The following is a 21,402-nucleotide window of genomic DNA, read 5'->3' as shown; positions in this document are numbered from 1 at the left end:
CTCTTCAATGACCTTATCTGAACATCTCTTCTGCTCATGGACAGTATATTTTGCATCAGTGAATGAAGAGAGGCATCTAAAGCCACCTGCTCAGGACCATCTTTGGGAGTGTGTTTCACGGGCTTGGTACCCTGGCACACCTTACAGGGATGCCCTGTTCATGGGGGCTGCTCTGCACCTGGAGCAACACTGATGGCAATTTTGGAGGACTCACCAACCTCTACCCATGCTTTCAAAAGAGGCCAAGAAGTCCTGCAGTTCTTACTCCTTATTCAGGCAAAACCAGCCTTTGAAGCCAACAATGAAGCTTGTTTTATCTTGTGGACAACAAAAGAGGAATCAGTTCAATAGATCTCCAGGGGGTGGGCAGGAACTGCAGGGATGGATGTAAGAAGTGGGCTTCTCTCATGATGTTCCCCCAATGAGCTGAATCCTCCTTTGTCCACTCTGTGCAGAAACACAGCTGGTATCCATCAGTCAGTGATTCTCCTTGCCCCATGCTTCCTGTAGGCTCCTTTCTTCAGCAGGAGCCCACCTGCCCTCCCCAGCCCCAGGCAGCAATCTCTCATCCCACCCTTGCTTCTGTTTGCTGTTTCTTTCCTCGCCCTCTCTTTTGCCCCTTGAAATTCTCAGCAGGACTGGCGCACTGGCACGCTGGGTGGTAGACTTGCCTTGCTAGCCTGATTAGAAAGAAGGTTATGTTTATTTTCATGAGCGAGTATCAGTAAAATGGCCTTCCAGACTGCCTAAATATTTCATTCCAGTCAATAGGAATCTGTAGATCCTTTGAAGATGTGTGTGCCGCCTTTGAAGTACCTCCTAAAATAGTTTTCTTATGGATATTGCCATATTCAGCAGCTCAGACCTACACTGTTTCTTTCCTTGGGGATTACAGATAAAACCTTATCTTACTAAGAAGGCTGACCCGTACTCCAGTCTATTTTTCCACTGATCCCAATCTTAACATTAAATACAACAAGATTTCATGTAAAAGCAGCGTATTAGGACATAAATGTGCTTGATACCAACAGAGTAATCTCTTTATTTCTCTCCAAATTTGGCTTATCCAAATCCTCCAAGTGTTTTCTCAGGGAACATTATTCCAGGAATATATTTGTCTGCTTTTCCCTGTAGATATTGATCAAATTGCACTGAAGTCAGTACAAGATTTCTCAATGATTTTCAGTGTTTTACTTTCAGCTTTGCATCAATTTATATTTTTCCAGGTTGTTCTTATTTTATTCAGAGCTTGGCTATAACACTAACCTTCATTTGTGTTGGAAATCCAGGAACTGCTAAAGATCAGGGAACAAACTGAGTGTAAAATACGGGCAGTGATACATTTTTCTGCCCGCGACCTTCCAGTGTCCAGCTTCAAGCAGTCAGTCATTATTGGTTACCCCAAATCCACAGAACAAATTGCTCACTAATTCCCACCCTGAACCTCTCTAGGCAGAGGAAAAGGGACTTTCTGGCATGAAGAAGAAACAGAAATAACATTGGAAACACAGGAAGAAAGCTTGGTTATTATTCTTTTCCTGTATGCCATCAACCAAGCCTTCTCTGGCCTCCAGGAAAACTTCTCATGCATTTTAATTTCTTTCAGGCAACCCATGGCCTCTGTCTGCAGCCTGATGTCCCCCAAGGTGGATACCTGAAGGACACTTCCTTGCCTTGAGCCTAGATACCCTGACAGCAACCACAGCTGAGCTCCTCAGCTTAGCAAGGCAGCGAGATTCCCTTCACAGCCTTTATCTCTTGCTTGGTGAGGATGTCGGCATCAGCATCACCTGTTTTGCGTCTCTGGATGCAGGGTGAAGAAGTGATTCTTGCTGCTAAACTGCTTGGTCCCTCCAGCACTGTGGCTTGTTGGGGGTACGAGATGGTAACAAGTAGATGCTCGGTCTCACTGGAAAGTCTGGAGGAGAGTTCTCTGGAAAAGACTTTCCAGCTCCAAACCTCCTCCATCTTTAACGCCATTAACAGGCAATAAAAGGGGTCCTGGAGTGAGGAGTAAGGGAGTTTTAAAAAGCCAGGAGTAAATGGTAGTGCTGGACACAACGAATTTCCATAGCCTCATGGATAAAACTACAGTGGCGTATCCAAGAAGTTGGCCCTGACCCAGCCCCAAAATATGTGGCTATTCTTGACCCCAAGCGGTGATATGTTGATGTGTTGTGTAAATCCCAGAGTGCTGCCGAGAGAACATCTCCAAACACAGCACTGCGACAATTCATTAAACATTGCTAAATCTTCCTGCAGCTTGCTTTCTTATCGAGCCCTGTCATATTACCTTTTGGATGTAACAGATTGCCTCCGTGTTAATTGAATGATACACCAGAAAACAGAGCAAACGAGAGAGCTCAGAGGCTGCCACCATCCATGTATTGTAAATAACAAGAACTTGATAAGGAAAAATTATCAGAACATCTCCCTATTATACTTAATAAAGGAACAACAAATTGCTACGCTCTTGGATGGTTGGGAAAAATAATGAGTTGAACAACAGACAATCTCATTTCTCTTTCCAACTGTGCAGAAATTAAATGTCAACTACAACCACTTATTCTTCATTTCCACTTCTCTGTACCATACTTTTCCTTGTCAGGCTCCTTAACTGAAAGTGAAGTGGGAGAGGGGACAAAACCAACCTCATTTCTAAGAAGCCAACAACAGGTTTAAAATGCTGGAGCATGCTCTGTGAAACTCATGAGTGCTTTTTGTAATGAGAAAAGTTTCTGTGTAGGGCAAACTTCTGTTGTGCAAAGCCATCTCCTATTAATGTTTTAAAATAGATACTAAGTGGCTGTGTTTTCACTGTTAGAGTTTGAGGTGACAATTGTGTGTCAAAGGAGAAAGTCATCTCCTATAATATATATATAAGAATATAAGCAGTATGTTTGTTTCTCTCTTGTTATATACTTTATTTGTTTATTCCCACATGAATTATGTTTCAAATGCTTTGAAACTAAATGGGGGTGGAAAACACTGCAAAAGGAAAATCAGCTCACAGAAGAATTAATTAAGCAATTTGCAGTAGATCAAAGCAGCAGAGGGAGAGAGTCAGGCTGGTGACTTTGTGGTTTGGTTCCGACTAAGCTTTGGCTGAAGCTGTTCTGGTTCAAGCCTAACACAACAACTTGAGAACTACGATGTGTGCCCAGTGGTTTGAATCTTTGCTTGATTCATTCCCCCAGATTAACAAACTCAAAGGCTATTTACAGACCGTTTCTTCTTTTGTGTGGTCCAGCAGACCGCGGGACATTTTTAGTGTGGACTTTGGTGTTTCCCCATCCTGCCACAGCTGCACCACTGTGGCTTCTCGGCTCCCTCTGTGGCAGGGCAGGGAGCTGTGTCCGCTTCCGCATCCCAGCATGAGAGCCAGTGTTATGGTTTGAGGAACCCACAACAATTTATTGTTGTTTCTTTCACCCAATGACCCCTCCCCACCCGGGAAGGGGAATTGGGAAAAAAACAGGGAAATCTGAGGGTTAAAATATAAACCGATTTAATAGAATAAGACTAAATAATTAACATTAATAACACTGAAGAACCAGTTTGATCCCAATACCAATATAAAATATATGAGGACTATGCCCAGCCCATTGTCTCAGCAGGAAGCTGTGCGCTCCCAGCAGGGACAGCAACTGTGGGACCCTGCGAGCGCTGCAGCTTCGGGAGGAAGTGAAGGGCTCAGGGGTCCAGCACCGGGTCAAGAAGTTCTCAGGATCACAGCCATCACAGAAGAGGGAAAACTCATCAGCAAACTTTCTAATTTATATTGGATGTGATGTTCATGGTATGAAATAATCCATCTTGGGTCAAGTACCCGGGTCTCCCTCCTCCTCATCCCTCCTCATTCCAGGTTAGCACCTGGCTGACTTGAAAGCACTGAGACCTTGAAAACCGCACACTACAGCTGGCTACAAAGTGAATATTTTCACAAATTCAGACACTAGAGTCTTCTAAGAATGCATTTTTCCCAAGCATTAGAAGAGACCTTACCAAAACGTTAAATTACCGAAAAAGAAATGAATCCTGTATCACTCAAATCAGGACAGCCAGTATGGCTGTAACCCCTTTGCATCCTCCTTCCTGGCTCAAATGAAATTCTGTGTAAGGGGGTGCCAGCGAGGACACCCTTCAACCCAGCCATTTCTTTACATCCTCCAGCCAGAAATTTTGAGAATCCCTGCACATGTGCTGTCTGCACTGGGGACAGGTCACTATCTCCTGTACCAACCTTTCATGAAGCAGCCTCCAAACGTTTGTGGTGGGCATGGGGCTCTCCAGGAAGGGATGCACCTGGAAAGATGGGCAGTGTTCACCAACCATGACATCCAGCTGCTGGATGAGCTGCTGATGGTCCCTCTGCCAAGTGAGGGAGGAACGGCCACGTTTCCATTTATATTATCACCATTATAACCCTGAAGGTCAACAAGGGGGCTGGATGCAAATGAAAATAGACCCGCTAACATTTAGTTTAAGCTAATTTCCCAAACCGTGGCAAGCAGAGCCCTGGCACACAGCCTGGCGTGGCAGTGGCACCAAGTGCTGCCGTGTCTTCTGCAATCTCTGCTGCTGCTCTCCCCAAATGCAGGGGTTGGTGCTGGCACCGCCAGCTCCAGGTGACCCTCTAGGGCTGCCCCAAATTCATCGCTCCCACCCTCAGCCGCTGGCAGCACCCTGGCAGTTGGACTGGCTCCATGTCCACGGCATTCCTTCCATTAAAAAGAAAAAGGCAACTGCCGGAAAGAGGAAGGGGGAAATACCAAAATCCAGCCCCAGTGGTAACTCATTAAAACCACACAGCTCCCAAGGAGAATTTTAAGCTGACAGCTTGATGCTTATTTACTTGAAACTGCATGCTGAGACCTGCTGGAAATGGGATAATTGTCCTTGTTTAGTGTGGATTCACGCCGCACTTGGTTTAGTTTTTAATAGAGTGAAATCCTTTATTTTTCAGCTGTCAGGTGGCTCTGTTTGGACTTTCCATCAGGAAGCTGTAGTGAAGCACTGGCACTCACTAGGGCTAGCAGAGGGGGACTTGGCCCCTTGAGAAGTTTATAGTCCCCCTTATAGAAGTTTATAGAAGTTCCCCCTCCCTCATGGCAAGCTCCTCCGTCTGAATACAAGTGTGAGTTCAAATGAGAGACGTACAGCCACGTTTTGTGCAAAGATGAATATAGACCAAAGCATGGCTTGGGAATGAACTCCAGAAAGCAGAATGGATTAAAAGGACTGTGTTTGTGTGCTGCCGGGAATGGGCAGTGCTGTTTATTCCCAATGTTTTTGACAGATTGGAAAATCAGAGCAGCCTGAAGAGGACAATTTCCCTGGCTGAGATAAAGGAGTTCACACTATGCCTCGGTGGGGATAGCAGAAATGACATCTGACTCTGCATGGCATGTCAGATATGAAAAGCCCCGCAGAAGCAGGCTGGAGGACAATGCTGAGCAATGATTCCCAGAAGTGGAGAGAAGGAACTCTTCCAGTGGATCAATCCGTGACGAGAGAATACCTTCTCACAAACACTGGCCATGGAGGACCCTTTTAATCTCTCTAGCAGTGACCATTGAGCTTTCTGCATCAATTAGGAAACGCAAACTGAACCCAGGCTGATGGCAAGGGAGATGCCTGTCCATCTGCCCCCTCCATCATCTGCCAACTTGAAGGGTATCTCAGCATGGTCAGGTAGAAGTCCTGGACAACGTCTCCTTTCTTGGAAACGTATTTCAAACTGCGATGGTAAAAGAGGATGGTAGCAGGTAAGATGTAACCATTGGCTGAGTCATTACCTCCTGCCCTTCTAGGCTGTTTGCATATAACACAAGGAAAGGCAACTGGTCATCGTCACGGGGAGTGTGCAGTGGAAGGGCTTGAATGAAAGACTTTGCACCACTCATTATTAGTGAGGTCCAGCCTGTCATCTCCTGGGCTTGGGACCTGTTTTGCAAACCCAGGAAATGAGGGTATGTGCCTGAAGGTGTTTCTAACCAAGCAGGTCCATTACAGAAGGTCAATTAGGAGCAAGAAGGAAGTGCAGAAGCCAGAGGTCAGGAGTCCTTCAAGTGCGGTGCTGCTTGTCTCCTTGCCAGCAGGCTGGAAGGTCACAGAAGCTCCAGAGATCCCACCTCTGAGTCCAGCCATCATTTCTACCGCAGGGCGAACCAGCTTTCCCATCTCTGAGTGAAGAGAAGCAGGGAGACTCTTTGTGATAATGCAAGGAAAAACCTTGGAAATGCTTCGTTAACCATATCTGAGTGGTGTGTTTATTAATGACACCTATGCCCAAGGAGTAGAGAAGTATTTGGGAATGTGTGGGCTTTGGGTTTGGTGTGGATTTAGGTTTACAAACTTTGCCAGGTGTTTCTGAGTGCAGAATATTTAGTACTTAGAAACTGACAACTGTATTTTCCATCCAGTTTTTAAGGAGAGGAGTTTGAGACAGTTGGTGTGGGTATGTATATTTACATACCTTTATATTTGCTTTTTTTGGATTGATGTCTATAAACTGTCATCTCTGTATGGAATTCTCAAAAATATCCCTTTCTGGCAAGTTTTGTAGAAGTCAGGCTGGGAACAGAGTGACTTTCCTAACGCCTCAATCCTTGGAACATCCGCTGAGCAGCTTAATTACAGGATGCTGCCCTAAGAAAGCAGCTTTCTGCCTGGCTCCTCCTCTTGTAAAACTTGTTCCTTACTGAAGCTGCAGGAGATGTTACACATGGTGTGTAATAATTTAATGCAGCTGAACTGATAAGAATTTCAAGCAAAATATTGACTTTTTGCTGAAGGAAGGGGCAGAAGAGAGGGGTACCTGGAGACAGAAATGGGTCAAAGAAGGAAACTCTGCTGCCTATGGATGGATGTTAAAGCCAGGCAAATAGTGCTGATACTGAATGTGTCCCATTTGAGTAATATTCAACTACTTTCTGCTTAGTTTCACTGAGCAGACTCATTTACCCAACTTCCCTGGTTATAGTTCGCATTGTATTGAATTACAGCCCGAATGGAGCCAGCCCCTCCGACCCTGCCACTGGGCTGTGCTGTAAGCGCCCAAGCACTCGATGCCGGTCACAGCCCAGGGACAAGGTTCCATCAATGCTGCTGGACAAAACCAGCTCTGGCTTTACTCTCCACAGGCTGCCTGCAGCCTTCATGTCCTGGGCCAGGGAAGGAAAGGCGTTTCTGAAGTAACAAGGCCCCGAGAATTGCAGAAGGATGGGAGAGCCTGGGGATGTTTTGCTGCTTTGTGCCGGGCGCGTGGCGGGTGCTCCAGCTGGGTCCAGCCCCCACCTGCATTGGGCACTGGCTACACAAGTGGAAAAGCGTTTCCATTTCCTGGGAGGATCTGGGTGTGTGGATCTGATGGCTGGATGTCTCAAAATGCAGTGTGTGGTGACACACTCACCGAGCCAGACATATTTTGGCAATAGCTTTGCTAATCAGGGAAAGGGGAAGCACGACTGTCTGAGAGGAGTTAGGAGATGCTCTACAAATTAGGCTACATACTGGTTGGCTTTTCTAGAACCCCTAACTGGTGTGGAAAATCGTTACATTTAATTGCATTTTTTACCACTGCTTTTTATTCTTTTATCCTATTGTGCATGCATGTGCACATCTATTTTTTTCTAACACACTTTTTAGCTTATTCTGTCTTTCTAATATGTTTGTGCTATTCCCTGTCAGCTTGTCACGTGTCTCCCAGGTCCTCTTTAAAGCTTTCAATACACTGCTATTGATTTGCCCGATGCCTTGGCATGGGTCTCCTACCCTGTACGTTTGCCTGCTGCAGCATGTCACCTCCCGTGCTCACTAGGGTGACCCGATCCTTGGCTGATCCTTAAGCAAATATTGTTCCTTCTGTGATTTCCCAACGCCCTTGTTCTTTCTCTCCCACTGTAACACCTCTCTGGCATAGCACAGTTGATCCCTTCCCTCCTTTTTAAGTGGTCCTGTGACCTCTGATCCATGACACACTGACACTGGTGCCGAAACTTCTCCTGACTTGTTTTCTTTTACCCTTGGAGTTTGTCGCAGCACTGTAAAGTCCAGCTCCCTCCTTGCATCTTTCCCCCATGCTTGTCCTTGCACATTGACCAAAACCTCAGGAAAAATCCACATTGTGAATCCACTACTTTCTTTTCCATCTCCAAATCTTTAATATGGCTTTTAGTCTCTGACTCTCAGGCCAGAGGTCCCACCTGGCTTTTGAAAGCCTCCTGGGTCTCCAACAGTGTGCTCTTCCCCCTCTTTCTCCGTATATTGTTCCTTCCTCCTTCTTTCCTATTACCAGTCCTATGTTTTTTCCTCCCTTCTTCTCTTTTAAGCTGCTGCACCAGTGACTTTCTAACCCCTTGCCCTGGCCCCCTCTTGTTCTCACCCCTCCTCTTCTCTTTCTCAAGCAAATTGAACACATAATAGTTTCTCTTTTGCTATAAAACCACCCCTTGGACCTGACCTCTCTCTTCAAACGTCACCTCATCTCTCAGTTGATCTGATGCACTGCTGGGGACATCACTTCTCTGGCTTCTTTCTTCCTCCTCTCCTTTCTCCACCCTGTGGCATCTCTTTTTGCTGTGGTTTTCAGCTGTGTTTCCGTGTCTGGTGGGCTTCGATCCCATCCCCCTTTGACCACCTCCAGCAGTCAGTTACCCTCCAAATCTCTCCTGTCCTGTCTCACTGTGTTCCTCTGACCTCCTCTAAGTGCTTCCCCTACACCTCTGAAGTCCTTGTGGCTCTCACTTTCCCTTCTCTGCTCCCCTCCTTTTCCCAGGTCATCTCATTCATCTATGTGGTCCCGATTTCCAATTCTAATTGCTCATCAGCTGATGTTTTTACACCCCCCTTTCTTCATTCCTTCCCCTTTTTGGAGACAGTTATTGGTAGGACACATCACTAAAGACAAGGTCTGAGAAGGTCTAAGACCTTCTCCTGTGTTTTGGCAATTGTGTTTTTGGCTTCTCAAGCCAGTAACGCCTTAATAACTTGAACACAATTGCCTTTGTGCAGCATTTTAAACAGTGTCTCCATCCTGGGTGTAATTTTCAGGCACCGACAACTCCAAACAAACAAAAATATTTATTATTTATGATAACACTACTTATTCTGCCTTTTTTATGTTGTCTTCATCACAGTTACTCCTTACGAGCCAGACATCCTGCTGCGGCCAGGTCCTCCTAGTGCCAGCTGCTTCCCAGGGAAGGATGTGCCTGGCTGGTGCCAGTGGAGCTGTTATCCCTTCCAGTGGTGCTGGGACCATGTCCCTTTCCAAGGCCTCATTAGGGTTTCTCATTACTTAAGGACAGCCTCAAGTTGGTTCAGGCTCCAGCTGCTCCTCTCCAAAGGCACCTGAGAGGGTGGCGTTGCCATCAGGAGCCCTGCCGCCAGCTGTGGAGGAGGTTTGGTGCAAGGTCCCAGCTCCCTGTGCAGGATGGAGCCCCCCCAGGACGGGGCTCAGCCCTGCTGCCTGGCCCGGCAATGTCCTGGGCATCCTGGGTGGACGCCTGTGCTGGGTTCCTGCAAATACAGGTGAGGGCATGGCCCTCCATCATACACCGAACCATAATGTACATTTGAATTTACCCTTTCTTTTCTTTTCCTTTTCTCTGAGCTGACCGTGATCAGCTTTTTCTTGTTATATGCAAAGCACAAACTCAGTGCTGATACCTATTGGGAGAGCTGCTCTGGGCCCTATTATAAGCAGTAAAGAAAATAACATCCCAGATTTATCACATTATATACATAAATCATACAATCATAGAATCATAGAATGGTTAGAGTTGGAAGGGACCTTAAAGATCATCCAGTTCCAACCCCCCTGCCATGGGCAGAGACACCTCCCACCAGACCAGGTTGCTCAAAGTCCCATCCAACTGGCCTTGAACACCTCCAGGGATGGGGCAGCCACAACTTCCCCGGGCAACCTGTTCCAGTGCTTCACCACCCTCACAGTAAAGAATTTCCTCTTAATATCTGATCTAAATCTCCCCTCTTCCAATTTAAAACCATTACCCCTTGTCCTGTCACTACATCTCCTGACAAAGAGTCCCCCTCCGGCTCTCCTGTAGGCTCCCTTCAGATATTGGAAGGCTGCTATGAGGTCTCCCCGGAGCCTTCTCTTCTCCAGGCTGAACCACCCCAGCTCTCTCAGCCTGTCTTCATAGGGGAGGAGCTCCATCCCCCTGATCATCTTCGTGGCCCTTCGCTGGACCCGTTCCAACAGGTCCATGTCCTTCCTGTGTTGAGGACTCCAGAGCTGGACACAGTACTCCAGGTGGGGTCTCACGAGCGCGGAGTAGAGGGGTAGAATCACCTCCTGTGACCTGCTGGCCTCACTTCTCTTGATGCAGCCCAGGATGCGGTTGGCTTTCTGGGCTGCCAGTGCGCACTGCTGGCTCATGTTGAGCTTCTCATCCACCAACACCCCCAAGTCCTTCTCCTCAGGGCTGCTCTCTAGCCATTAAATATTATTATTTCGTTGTGATGCCCACTGCTTAATCATTTCCATCTCCTGGAAATGTTTCCTTTCCGTGGCTCAGGCAGCGCATCCATCCTCTGCCGAGCACGTCCCTGCGGTGGTGGGATGCCGTGTCCAGGTCCTGTCCCCCCCCACTTCCCCCCCGTGGTACCACCATGGTGGCATCTCACCAGCATCTCGCCGGCAGCAGCCTGGCAGCGTGTGACAGGGATTGCGCACACAGCTTTGTGTTAACACCTTCCCTTAAACATGTATGTATGTATTATATATAACCAAGGACAAAAGGATATATATGGATATATATGTTGATACATATATATGGATATGCATGTATATCTATCTATATAGACATATCTATCCACCCATATATAGGTATATATATAAGGGTGTGTATATATATATAGGGGTGTATATATATAGGTGTGTATACCTATAGACACCCCTACCTACAACCCTATACATATATCTCCCTATATATAATTGGGAGATATTTATTATAGGGTGTGTGTATACATATATATGCATATACACCACCGCCCCAAATATATATAGGGAGAGATATATATGGAGTATATATGGGGGTATGTATAATGGGGAGATACATATTTATAGGCTGTGTGTATATATACGTGTATACATAGGTATGTATATGCATATACCCCCCCCTCCCTAAATATATATATACACAGATCTATCATGTATCTATCTACCCCTCACCGGACGGCCCTGTGGAGAAGCCCCCATCCATCCATCCATCCATCCACCCACCCACGGTAACTGCATCCCTCCTCCCCGGCCTCCTCCTCCTTCGCCTTCTGCTTCTGCTTCCTCCTCTTCCTCCTCCTCCTCCTCCTCCTCCTCCTCCCCGTCCCCCCACGGCCGGGCGGAGCAACGCCTTGAGACGTTGTTTGTCCCTGCGCGGCCCCCATAGCCGCGGGGAAGTGGGGGGGAGGCCGCTGCGGGGTTGCCATAGCGCCATGGCCTAGGCCGGGGGGTGGCCTGCGCTCGGCCCCGGCGGGCGGGCGGGGCGCGGGTCGGCGGCGAGGGCCAGGCCAGGCCGGGCGGGGCGAGGCCGGGCCGGGCCGGCGGCTGGAGCAGGTGCGGCCCCGAGCGGCCTGGCGGGGATGAGCCATGGCTTCGGTGAAGGTGGCCGTGCGAGTGCGGCCCATGAATCGCAGGTGAGTGCGGGCCCGAGCGGCCTTTCCCCCGCCCCGCTCTTGTGGGGTCCGCGCCGCCCCGGGGCCGCCGCTCGCGGGGGGAGCGCGAAACTCTGCGTCCCAGCAGTGCAGGCGGTGACAGCCATTGCCGCCGTGGAGGCTGAGGGGGAGCTCCGCCTGGGGCGGGAGGGGGTTCTCGGCTCTGGGCTGAGCGGCTGCTGGGAGCGCTTCTCCTCCCGGCAGGTTGGGGAGCAGCTTCTCCCTTTTGCTGGAAGGTGCTGGGCCCTTCCGGGAAAAGTTCAGTCCGTGTGTCTGATCCTTGTAGAATGGCGAAAAGGTTACTCTGCTGAAGATAAGAAACTACTGAGAGGCGAGGGCCTGCCAAGGGTGTACAACCGGGCTTCTGAAATGCGAAAGAAAGCTGCTGCTTCGTCTCATCCAGCAACCGCAACCGTTCCTACCTACTGGAAAAAGGGAGATTGTTGTCTAGCTCATTTGTAATGCCGGCTTTTGTGGAGGAGCCATTATGGTAAAGGTTATTAGTAGGCTGCTTAAGCCTGAAGTATAAAAGAGGCAGTATGCCCCGTTTACTACATTGACAAAGAGTTTATCACCCACTTCCTGAGATGTGTCCAGGAAATAAACACTTTCCTTTGGTGAAATAAATACCTAATATGCACAGTGGAGTTAATTTTTAATAATATAATTTAAGAACCGTATGTAGAAAATGATCAGATTATACTGGCGGTGCTCTTACGTCTTCCCTTGTTCTGGAGTGATGTAGTCAGTTAAAAGGAAAAGTGTTTTAAAAGCACAGGCAGCCAATCAGGCTCCCACCCTTTCTTTTGCTTGATCTGATTCAGGTATTTAAAAAAAGATAATTCGCCAAGTTCTGGAAGTCTGTTGATATCATGTCCTTTTCAGCGGGGGAAAAACAAACCTGATGAAAATAAAGTTGATGAAGGTTGGAAGGGGAGATTATTGCAGGTTAGTTTAAAGTAGTTTAGGCAGTTTGATGGAGCTGAGTGGTTAGAGGTCAGGGTTGGTGAATAGTCTTGTCACGCCCTCCTGCTTCCCCCTGCTCCCTCCCCAAGTTTAACCATATGGTTCTTTGAAATTTTAAAAATTATTCTATATATTTGCTTTTCCTTTGAGAATCTCTGACAACAGGTGGCATAGGTCTTTAAAGTATTAATAAGGCTTGTTATTTGTAGTGTTTTGGTAGCACAGAGAAGTTTTGTTTGTGGACTGGAACTGTGATCTGCTAAGAGACAGGAAAGAAAAGGAAATGGAAAGGGTATGGCAGAAGGGGAAAAGGCTGGTAACTGTGATGGGCAGTGGAAACAACAACCGATAAAGTATGAGTAGAAATTTGCAAGTGGTGAAAGAATATTACAGACAGTGACTCTGGACCTTGTGTCTAGAATGCACATGGGAGGATAACCTGGATGGGGCTAGATTAGAGCATACCGTAGAAAATGATGGAAATTGTAATATGATGGAAAATAAAGAGAGTAGGAGCAGGGCAAGCAGAGGCATGGTGTGATCAACATGGTCTTTGACACCATGTACTGAGTGGCAATGAGTAGGCTGTGAATAAACTTATTCTGAAAACTAATAAGTGTCAGACTGTGGAAATAAGCAAACTGTGCAGAGCCTTCCAGTTCAAGTTGTTAAAACCTTTTTATTTATGGAATGGTCCTTGATGTTTATGAAGTATTATGAGGAAGCTGGATTCAATGTCATGGGTTGTTGCTTCTAAGTCTTGATTTTTCACAGGCACAGTTGCTATTCTCCATGGCACCCAGTACTGCAGCCTGGGAGCAGTACTGAGGTTGGTGGTGCTCTTCTGCTTCGGTCAGTGCTGGACTCGTCTGCTGTGTATTGTAAAACTGAGATCCTAAGCCTTAAAGGATCGAGTAGCTTTTCCTATTGCAATAGTGAAGGTATGATGAACCCTAAGCCAGGAACAGTAATCATATTTTGCTCATATTGGTTTCCCTTCTACATGTCTTCTCTCAGACGTGCTCCCTTCTTCTTTATGGGTCAATGCAGTGCTTTATGGAAGAAGAACCTTTCTGCCAGTTCAAAGGAACTTTCCCAATTGGATGTTTGTGCTGCAGCACTTATTTTCAAAATCTTTAGCATGATACTGTATAGAGTTAAATTTGATTTCATGTGTGTCTCTAAATTTGCTTTGGTTTGTTCGAAGCTTAATCATATAATGCAGCTTATTTCATGAGTCATTTTTAATTAGAGAAGACAGAGTTAATGAATGGTTATTGGTAAGACTCCTGCATTATGGAGCAGTTGCGCTGTGTGGTGTCATAGCACTGCTAATTGTGTAGTAAGTCATGTAAGAACATGGATCTTGGAATGAATCATGTGATAGGGAGGGGGTTGTTGTTTAAGGATCACTTGCTGTTCTATTGCTTAGATCACAAATGTTAGTCTTTTTTTTTTTTTTCCTGCTGTGATTTATTTTCAGTCTCATTCTCTGGCTTGGCTTGGAAGGAATTTGCTCATTTCAGTGCTGTTGTTAAAGCCATTGACCATTCTTCTTAAAGTAGTTAACATCCCAAATTGTGTTATGCAGAGGTTACACTGGAAGTTTTTGACTATATCTCTGGATAATGTAATAAAATGATGTCTAGTGGCTTTATAGTTGCTGCTTTGAAACTAGTTGTGAGCATGATCTTAGAGAGATCAGTTACTTGGCGAGTCTCCATTTATCCCTTTGGTTTTCCTAATTCAGTACCAAATTGTAACGACAGCCTTTCAGTCTGTTCTTATATTTTAATGCTTCTGTAAAGGGGCTAAAAACCTGCCAGCTGGCAGAAGACTAGGTTTTCTTCATCAAGTAGAAATCTGCTGGGAGGTGAGGTTGTGTGGCTGATGTATTTTGCTCTGGCAAGTTAATGCGTTTAGTCATCACAATCTTTTCCTACGTCCATTTTGTGTCACGTTTTCTCTGCATGAAAACTAGAACTCAATTAGCGTGAAGGAAAACCACTTTTTTTTTTTTTTTTTGTTAGGTAAATAATACCATCTAAAGTCTGCTAAATAAGAAAAATGTTTTGATATTTATTATTATTTATTATTTATTTGATATTTAATAAAGGAAGTATCAACTTGATTCTTTCAGCTACTATATCCAATTGTTATGCCCCTCAATTTCTTACACCTGATAGCTCTGTTCTATTTGGCTTTTAATTCATGAAGTAATAGAGGAAAGGAAGCTTTTTCTGATTTTTAACCTTTTTCATCTGTTTCTTGCATTTGCATAAACTAATTATTTAACTGGTTGAACAAACTCAATGAGGGTCATATGCTGTCCTTACCTGCAGAAGATGCAGCTGACATCACAATGTGGCTTTGCACTGCAGTAAGTTCTTCCCTGTGCTTATCCAGTGCCCTTAGTGTGTTTAAATGTTTATTTAAATGAGCTGTGTAGACTTTCCCACAGCTCTGTTCTTATTTCCAATATAATAAAACAGAAATTCTGATTTCACTTAATTCTTAAATGGTCAGTTTTAACCCTGCATTCGCACAGTCCTTAGATTTACTCTCCAAACAGGAGTGGCAGAAATGCATGTCAGTGGCTGTAGTGCTTTACATGGTTGCACAGTCATTACGTGAAGATTAACAGCTTTTATGTTTGATAGTGGGGAGACAGAGGAAAATATGTTTTATTGCTTAGAGAAAGCATTTGTGTGACTGTGGGATTTGTTTGGATTAAAAGCCATGCTTATGTCGATACTCTAATCCACAAATACGTTCTGTACAATTATTCATTAGATGCCAGGCTGGCCCTCTTGGTTTTACATTATTACACCTCTCAGTTATGCTTGTAGAACTAAGTAACTCCTCTGTGTCCAGAGCTGGAGTCAGAGTACCTTGGGAAATTTAGGACCAACATTATATTATCTTTAAAAATAGCTGGTTGCACAATCCAAGCTTTAGTATCAGTAGCAGAGTTTTCAACAGCTCAAATTAATATAGCAATGCAAAGGGCAGACATATAAAATAAGATGTTTCATTTTACAAGGAACATGTGACTGGAGTGTTTTTGTAGCAGTGAAAAGAGATAAACAAGTAAACAGTGAAGAGCCAGCTGAAATCTTAATTTCTATTCCGAATGTTTACAAGTGATTTAGGTAGGAGCTTACTGGGAGTCTGAAAGTTATAATTAACTATCCATGCTTTTTAGAATTGAGAAGTGAAATAAATACTTGAAGAATATATTACAGAATTACCAATGCAGGGAAAAGGAGAATGAATTGGTGTCTCATGATGAATTGCTGTGTCTAAAATACAGGTTACTGTGTATATTTTTCATTTTCATGAATTTATAAAGATGGAGTGTTTTGACAAAATGTGTATAACATCAGTGTAACACAGGCAGAGTGAGAGAAGATGGAGTGATTACAAGCAAGGACACCCATAGTTAAATATCGTATTTGTCTCTGAAGTGCATGGTGAAATTTTTGCTGTGTCTGTTTCTGAGCACTGAGTGTTGGTTGTTGCTCTTAAGAGGCATCCAGACTGATAGCGGAAATGTAACTCGGAGTTTAAATATCGCCAAGTGTTGCAATACTGTCACTTTCTGTACTGATGAGGATAAGCCATTTATCAGCAAGTCGAGTTTGCTATTTCTTATGTTAACTCTTTGAACTTGTGTTTTAATAATGGTGCATGTGATTTGATTTATAATCATGTACCATTTCTCTACTATAAAAAAGAAGTTGAAAGATCTTAAGGATAGGTGAGGCTTTTGTGCGTGCGCCTGGGGTGAGTGTTCCTCTGTCTTGCCTCTGCCTTTATTTGTGGGTGAGTCTGAATCCAATAAAAATCTACTTTGATGCTGAGTTGGCAAGATAAACTGACTCTTTTGAATGCGGCTTTTTCACCTTGCCATGCTTTGTGTCAAAAACCTTGAACCCATTTAATGACCTCCAGCGGATTTTTCCCTTTGGAAAAGCATCCAGAGTATATACACTTATCTCCCTGAAAGTAAGATATGCATATATTTTAAATATAAGGACCTTCATCAGTGTGCTACTTCTATTGTTTGCATTGGACCAGTGCATAAAGGGATAGAGCCAAGTTTTGGATCATGTAAAGTTGATACTAAGAGAACTTGGAAGTCTGAAATCAAAAGTGTTTTTAATTTTTGTAAGGTACGTTAAGAAATGGTTTTATTTTCTATTTATTATCTCTCATGTCTTCAAAAGGAGTGAACAGTAGAAGAATTAAATTCAACAGGACAGCTCCTCTAGTACAGAGAGGACCGGAGGAGCAAGCGTGACAATGTACACGTAATCTCTCCTTAATAATCACTACCTTTTACCTGACCTGAGTGAAGATGTGCTTAACAGATAGGTTATGTCTGGCGGTGGCTTGGCGATCCCCAGTGGGTATGGCCAGGTTCTTGGGTGGGATTAAGAGCAGTGGGCTGCTTCATTCATTTGGCCTTGGCAGCTCAGCACAGTGAGGCTGCCAGACATGAGAAAGCACAGAAATCTGGTACCTGCTCAGTTGAGAGAAAGAAATGTAGAATCTGATCCATGTTTCCCTATAGGTGAAATGAAGTGACGGTTGTATGGCCATGTGTTTAATGTGTCGGATTTTGAGAGAGAGGAAAGGAGAGGTGGGTAGGGCACATAGGTAATGCCTCTTCTGAAAGGGCTGCTGGTCCCTGGTTTTGATGGTACCTGACCAGCAGTAGGGAAGCCTCTGCTTGTTAAACATGGTGAGAACGTGTGTTCTTTGAGCGTGGGTACCAACAATAAATTGTGACATAAGCATTAGTAATTACGTAAAAATACCCTGAAAGATTATAAAAGTCTCAGTGATGGTTACTTATGGCTGTTGTTATTGCTGTCTGTAGTTCTGGAATGAAGATGCAATTGAGCTAGCGTTGTCTGCTAGGAAACGTAGGTGCTATGTATTTTGAGGCTTCTCTAAAAGGTATTTATGTGGATCGTATATTTGCGAAAGGGATGTAAAAAAAAAAAAAAATGAGGAAAGGCTGGAGAACTTGCTGTTGAAGCAAATGAAGTAGAAGTAACAGCTTGCTCATGGCACAGCATTGACTCAAACTTGTGAGGACTAGAAAAGAAAAAAAAAATAGAGAAGAGCCTAGTGGGCTTACAGAAAAGTCTTGGTTGTCAGTGGCAAGAGTAAGTCAGAGGTGACAGAAATCTTATAATCAATATAGTAGCATGGGAAATGGTTGGCTTTTAAGTTTTAAGGTTTTTTGGTATAATGTAGTAAGTAGTAGAGAAATAGCTCAGGCCTGGTTATGTAGGAGTGGAAGAAGCAGCAGCCATGAGGTGAGGGTAAAAATGCCGAAGTTATTTTACTAAGTAGTTTAAGGAGAACATTGTAAATTTAAAGCAGAACAGTTGCTCTCCTGAAGAGTTTGAGTTGCAAATGGTCTAGTCCTGTGTTTCCTAAGGGGTGGTAAAATGCAGTATTGGACAGCTGTGTTAAGGAGCGGGGTCTAATGAGAGCATGGCCTTTGCTAAAATGAGAAGTTAAAGCCAAATAGAGAAACCAACACCAAGGACGGTAGTTTGCTGGGAATTTGGATGCCACAGGTCAGGATGTTCTAGAAAAACTTGTTGGACTCTCCTTAGGTTTTTCCACAATAGCAATTGTCAGCAGCACTGAAGTAAGCTGAAACTTAGGGGTACGAGCAATAGGGAATGCCGGCACTGGTTTGTTCTCTGGAGTTTCTCACTTAATGATAAAGTACACGATCTTTGAACGTCAGTGGCTTGTTTTCCTCTTCTTTCTATGCCCTTTTCCTCTGTGGATAATCTTTGAAGTTTTTCCACTTAGAAGTGATGAATTTGAATTTAGGAGTGTGCTACTATCACAGTCCAGTTCGTTCTTGTTTGCAAATATATTACAGAGCCAAACACTGAAGCTGTGGTTGGTGCTTCCCCAGCAAGCCCTTGGGTCAATATCTCGGAAAGTCCTGTTTCTGGAACCTTATTATCTGAATTATGTTGGAAAGGATCAACAAAAATGACAGGAATCATCGATTCAAAAAATACCAAGCTAAATGTGTACTCTGTGTTATGACTACTGGAATAGATTAGGAGATGCAAATCTAGAAATATTTGCAGGGTTTAAATGCTGAAAAGAGGAGTTTAAATATTTAGTTACGGCTCCTTCATAATATCTTGGGAGTAATGGAATGAACCTAATAATGGATGAGCTTAAACAGTATCTAAGGAATTACTGCTAATGAGATAGTGCAGGTTGTGGAAGAGTCTCCCCGGGAGAAAGAAAGCCCGGGCAGTTGGGAAGAGCTAATTCCTTTGAAGAAACTCATTGCAGGAAATCATCTTGCTTGAATGGGAAGGTGAGACTAGACCTGGGTGACTCTTAAGTAGCTCCTGTGCTTGCCGATCTACCTCCGACCTCCTCCACAGCGGTGTTTGCACAGCTTTTTACACAGGAGAGAGAATAAAGTTCTCTTTATTCTCTTAATGGGTTCCCATTAACTGAAGAGTCAATGACCGGGACTGATAGTGAGCCTTGCATAAACCATCAGAGATTGGGAAGCCCACATATAGCCTCTGTTTACATGTGCTTATTTTTCTGTCCTTTTTAGTGCTTTAATGCAAATGCTTCAGAAGTTTTTCAGGCCTGTGGGATTTGCCACAATTGCTACCTTGTTTCTTCTGTCCCCCTCACTAGCACCGAAGAACAAAGACCTTCCAGTGCCAGCAGGGCTGGAGCACCGCGGCAGAGTGGGCGCATGTGGGGCAGTGTATTAAACTGGACTCATTTATGATTTATCATCTCCAAAACTTTATGATCTTAAGTATTTTGAACTTAAAAACCTAGTTTTAGAATAGAGTTTCCTAGTTCGTTTATTTCAGTATTACCAAACACACTGCCAGGTTACCCATATATGTTATATCACTAAAATAATCAACAGTGAAATACTTTCAAACTCTGCTTTTTGTTGAGAGCTCTCTGACCAGCAGAGAAAAAGGTATCAAGTCTCTCTATATTGTAGCTTTCCTGATGAAAGGAAGAGAGAGAAAGGGGAGTCTGTCAATTTCTGAGGCTTTGTTTATTTGAAATTAAGACCAGTTTTGAAATAAGTGGGATTAACACTCAGCTCTTTTAACCCAACTGAGCTCTTGGACTCGAAGACGCTTAGAAGTCTGAGTATCTGAAAGGCAGGTATTGTTGGTAAGAACAGCTGACTGAATTGAAGAGCAAAGTCCTCTGTTTTGCAGTATGAACACAAAGCCATTGTTATTTATTGAGAGAGGGTTTTTCAGAGTTATCTAACAGAAAGGGTATACATGGCACTCGGCATCTTAATTGCTGATGTGCTGAAGTTCATATTGTTGAAGACTTAGGCACTTCAAATATTGGCTTTATGAAGACTCCTCACCAAAGAGTTTATGTTGTAAATTGAAAACAGCAGTGAGATACAGAACCTGGAGTAAAAACCACCTTTTTTCTGTATGCTTACACATTTAAAAGGTATTTGTACTTAGATAACTGAAGTCATTTGTTGTTGAATCCAGATTGGTTGGATGTGTGTCAGTTGAGGAAAAGAATGACAGAAGAACAGCCTCATGGATTACTTGAAGGGCTAATAGATCTGTGAGATCAGGCACAATTATTTTTTTTTCCCCTGAATTTCTAATTTGAGGACCTTCTGCCTCAAAAGACAAGGGCGCTCCAGGGAAACAATGTGATTTCTTTGAATCACATTTTGCTGTGCACAAGAGGTTGTGTCAGTACTGTATGACTTGGAAAAAGAACAAATCAGAAGAAACAAGATACTAAAAGCAAACTATCATGGGGACTAAAATCTAAGAGTCCTAGAGAAACTTCATAGTGTCATAATAGTTACAACAAAATTCTGGGGTGTCATTTAAATCAACTTGGTTGAGCCTGAGGTTATATTTTATTTTGCTTCTGCCAAAGATGGGCATTCGCTACATTTTCTTAAAGACTCACATCAGAAATGTGTAAGAGGGATTTTGTGCGTGGATATATTAAAACTAGCTATGCAGGACTAGTTCCTACTGGTAAGACCATTGCGGAGCCTGGTCTGATGCTGTCTATGAAGGCAAAGCAGAAAAGTCATTGTTGAGGTAATCTGCTAATTGAAGCTTAAATATTTTTCAGGTGATTATGTGATCATTGACCATGGCATGTATGGATACAGTAACTTTTTGTTTAAAGCTAGCTGTTGCTGACCATTTAAAAATTTGCTTATGTGGCTTCCCACTAGATGTGATCTGAGGTTTTGGGAGGTGAAATCTGCCTATAATGCTATTAAAAACACAAATTTAAAAGGCAGGTCAGGTACTTGATTTAAGGTACTGACCAGTCAGTATGTGTTACCATGAGCGTGCATAGTTTCCCCCCGAAAGCTAGCTATCATTTGACAGAAGACAGCACAAGGACACCTGTACGCTCGTTTTCCAGGAGAGCCTTACTGCTGTAGATTAAACTACTGCCTTTCAGTATTGTTGGTAAAATTTATTCTTACAGCTAAAGGCATTTAATCTAGGTTGTCCTTCGTACAAGAACTGTACTAGTATATAAACTCAGGGAATATTTCTGTTTTGTGAGTTGTACAAGATTTCCCCTGTTTCTGCATTCTCTGTCATTCTCTGAGTTTATTATTCTGGTTTCAGCTGCGCTGTGAAGAAAGTTCTGGGAGTAGCAGAACTCTCTCATGTAACTCTTTGCAAAGTTTGCCAATGCTGCTTA

General features: G+C 44.1%; 1 protein-coding gene across 1 annotated transcript in view; it reads left to right on the top strand.

Annotated features, from left to right (window-relative positions):
• Positions 1 to 11,537: 11,537 nt before the first annotated feature.
• Positions 11,538 to 21,402, top strand: part of KIF16B (kinesin family member 16B) — a 139,578-nt gene continuing 129,713 nt past the window's right edge. Inside the window, exon 1 of the mRNA XM_074150465.1 lies at positions 11,538 to 11,661. Coding sequence (XP_074006566.1) covers positions 11,615 to 11,661 — 47 coding nt within the window. The 5' untranslated portion in view covers positions 11,538 to 11,614. The remainder of the gene's footprint in view (positions 11,662 to 21,402) is intronic.

Source organism: Numenius arquata, chromosome 7 (assembly GCF_964106895.1).
Source record: "Numenius arquata chromosome 7, bNumArq3.hap1.1, whole genome shotgun sequence".
Lineage (NCBI taxonomy): Eukaryota > Metazoa > Chordata > Aves > Charadriiformes > Scolopacidae > Numenius > Numenius arquata.
The sequence above is the reverse complement of the archived record's forward strand: the minus strand, read 5'-3'. Positions and strand labels throughout refer to the sequence as shown.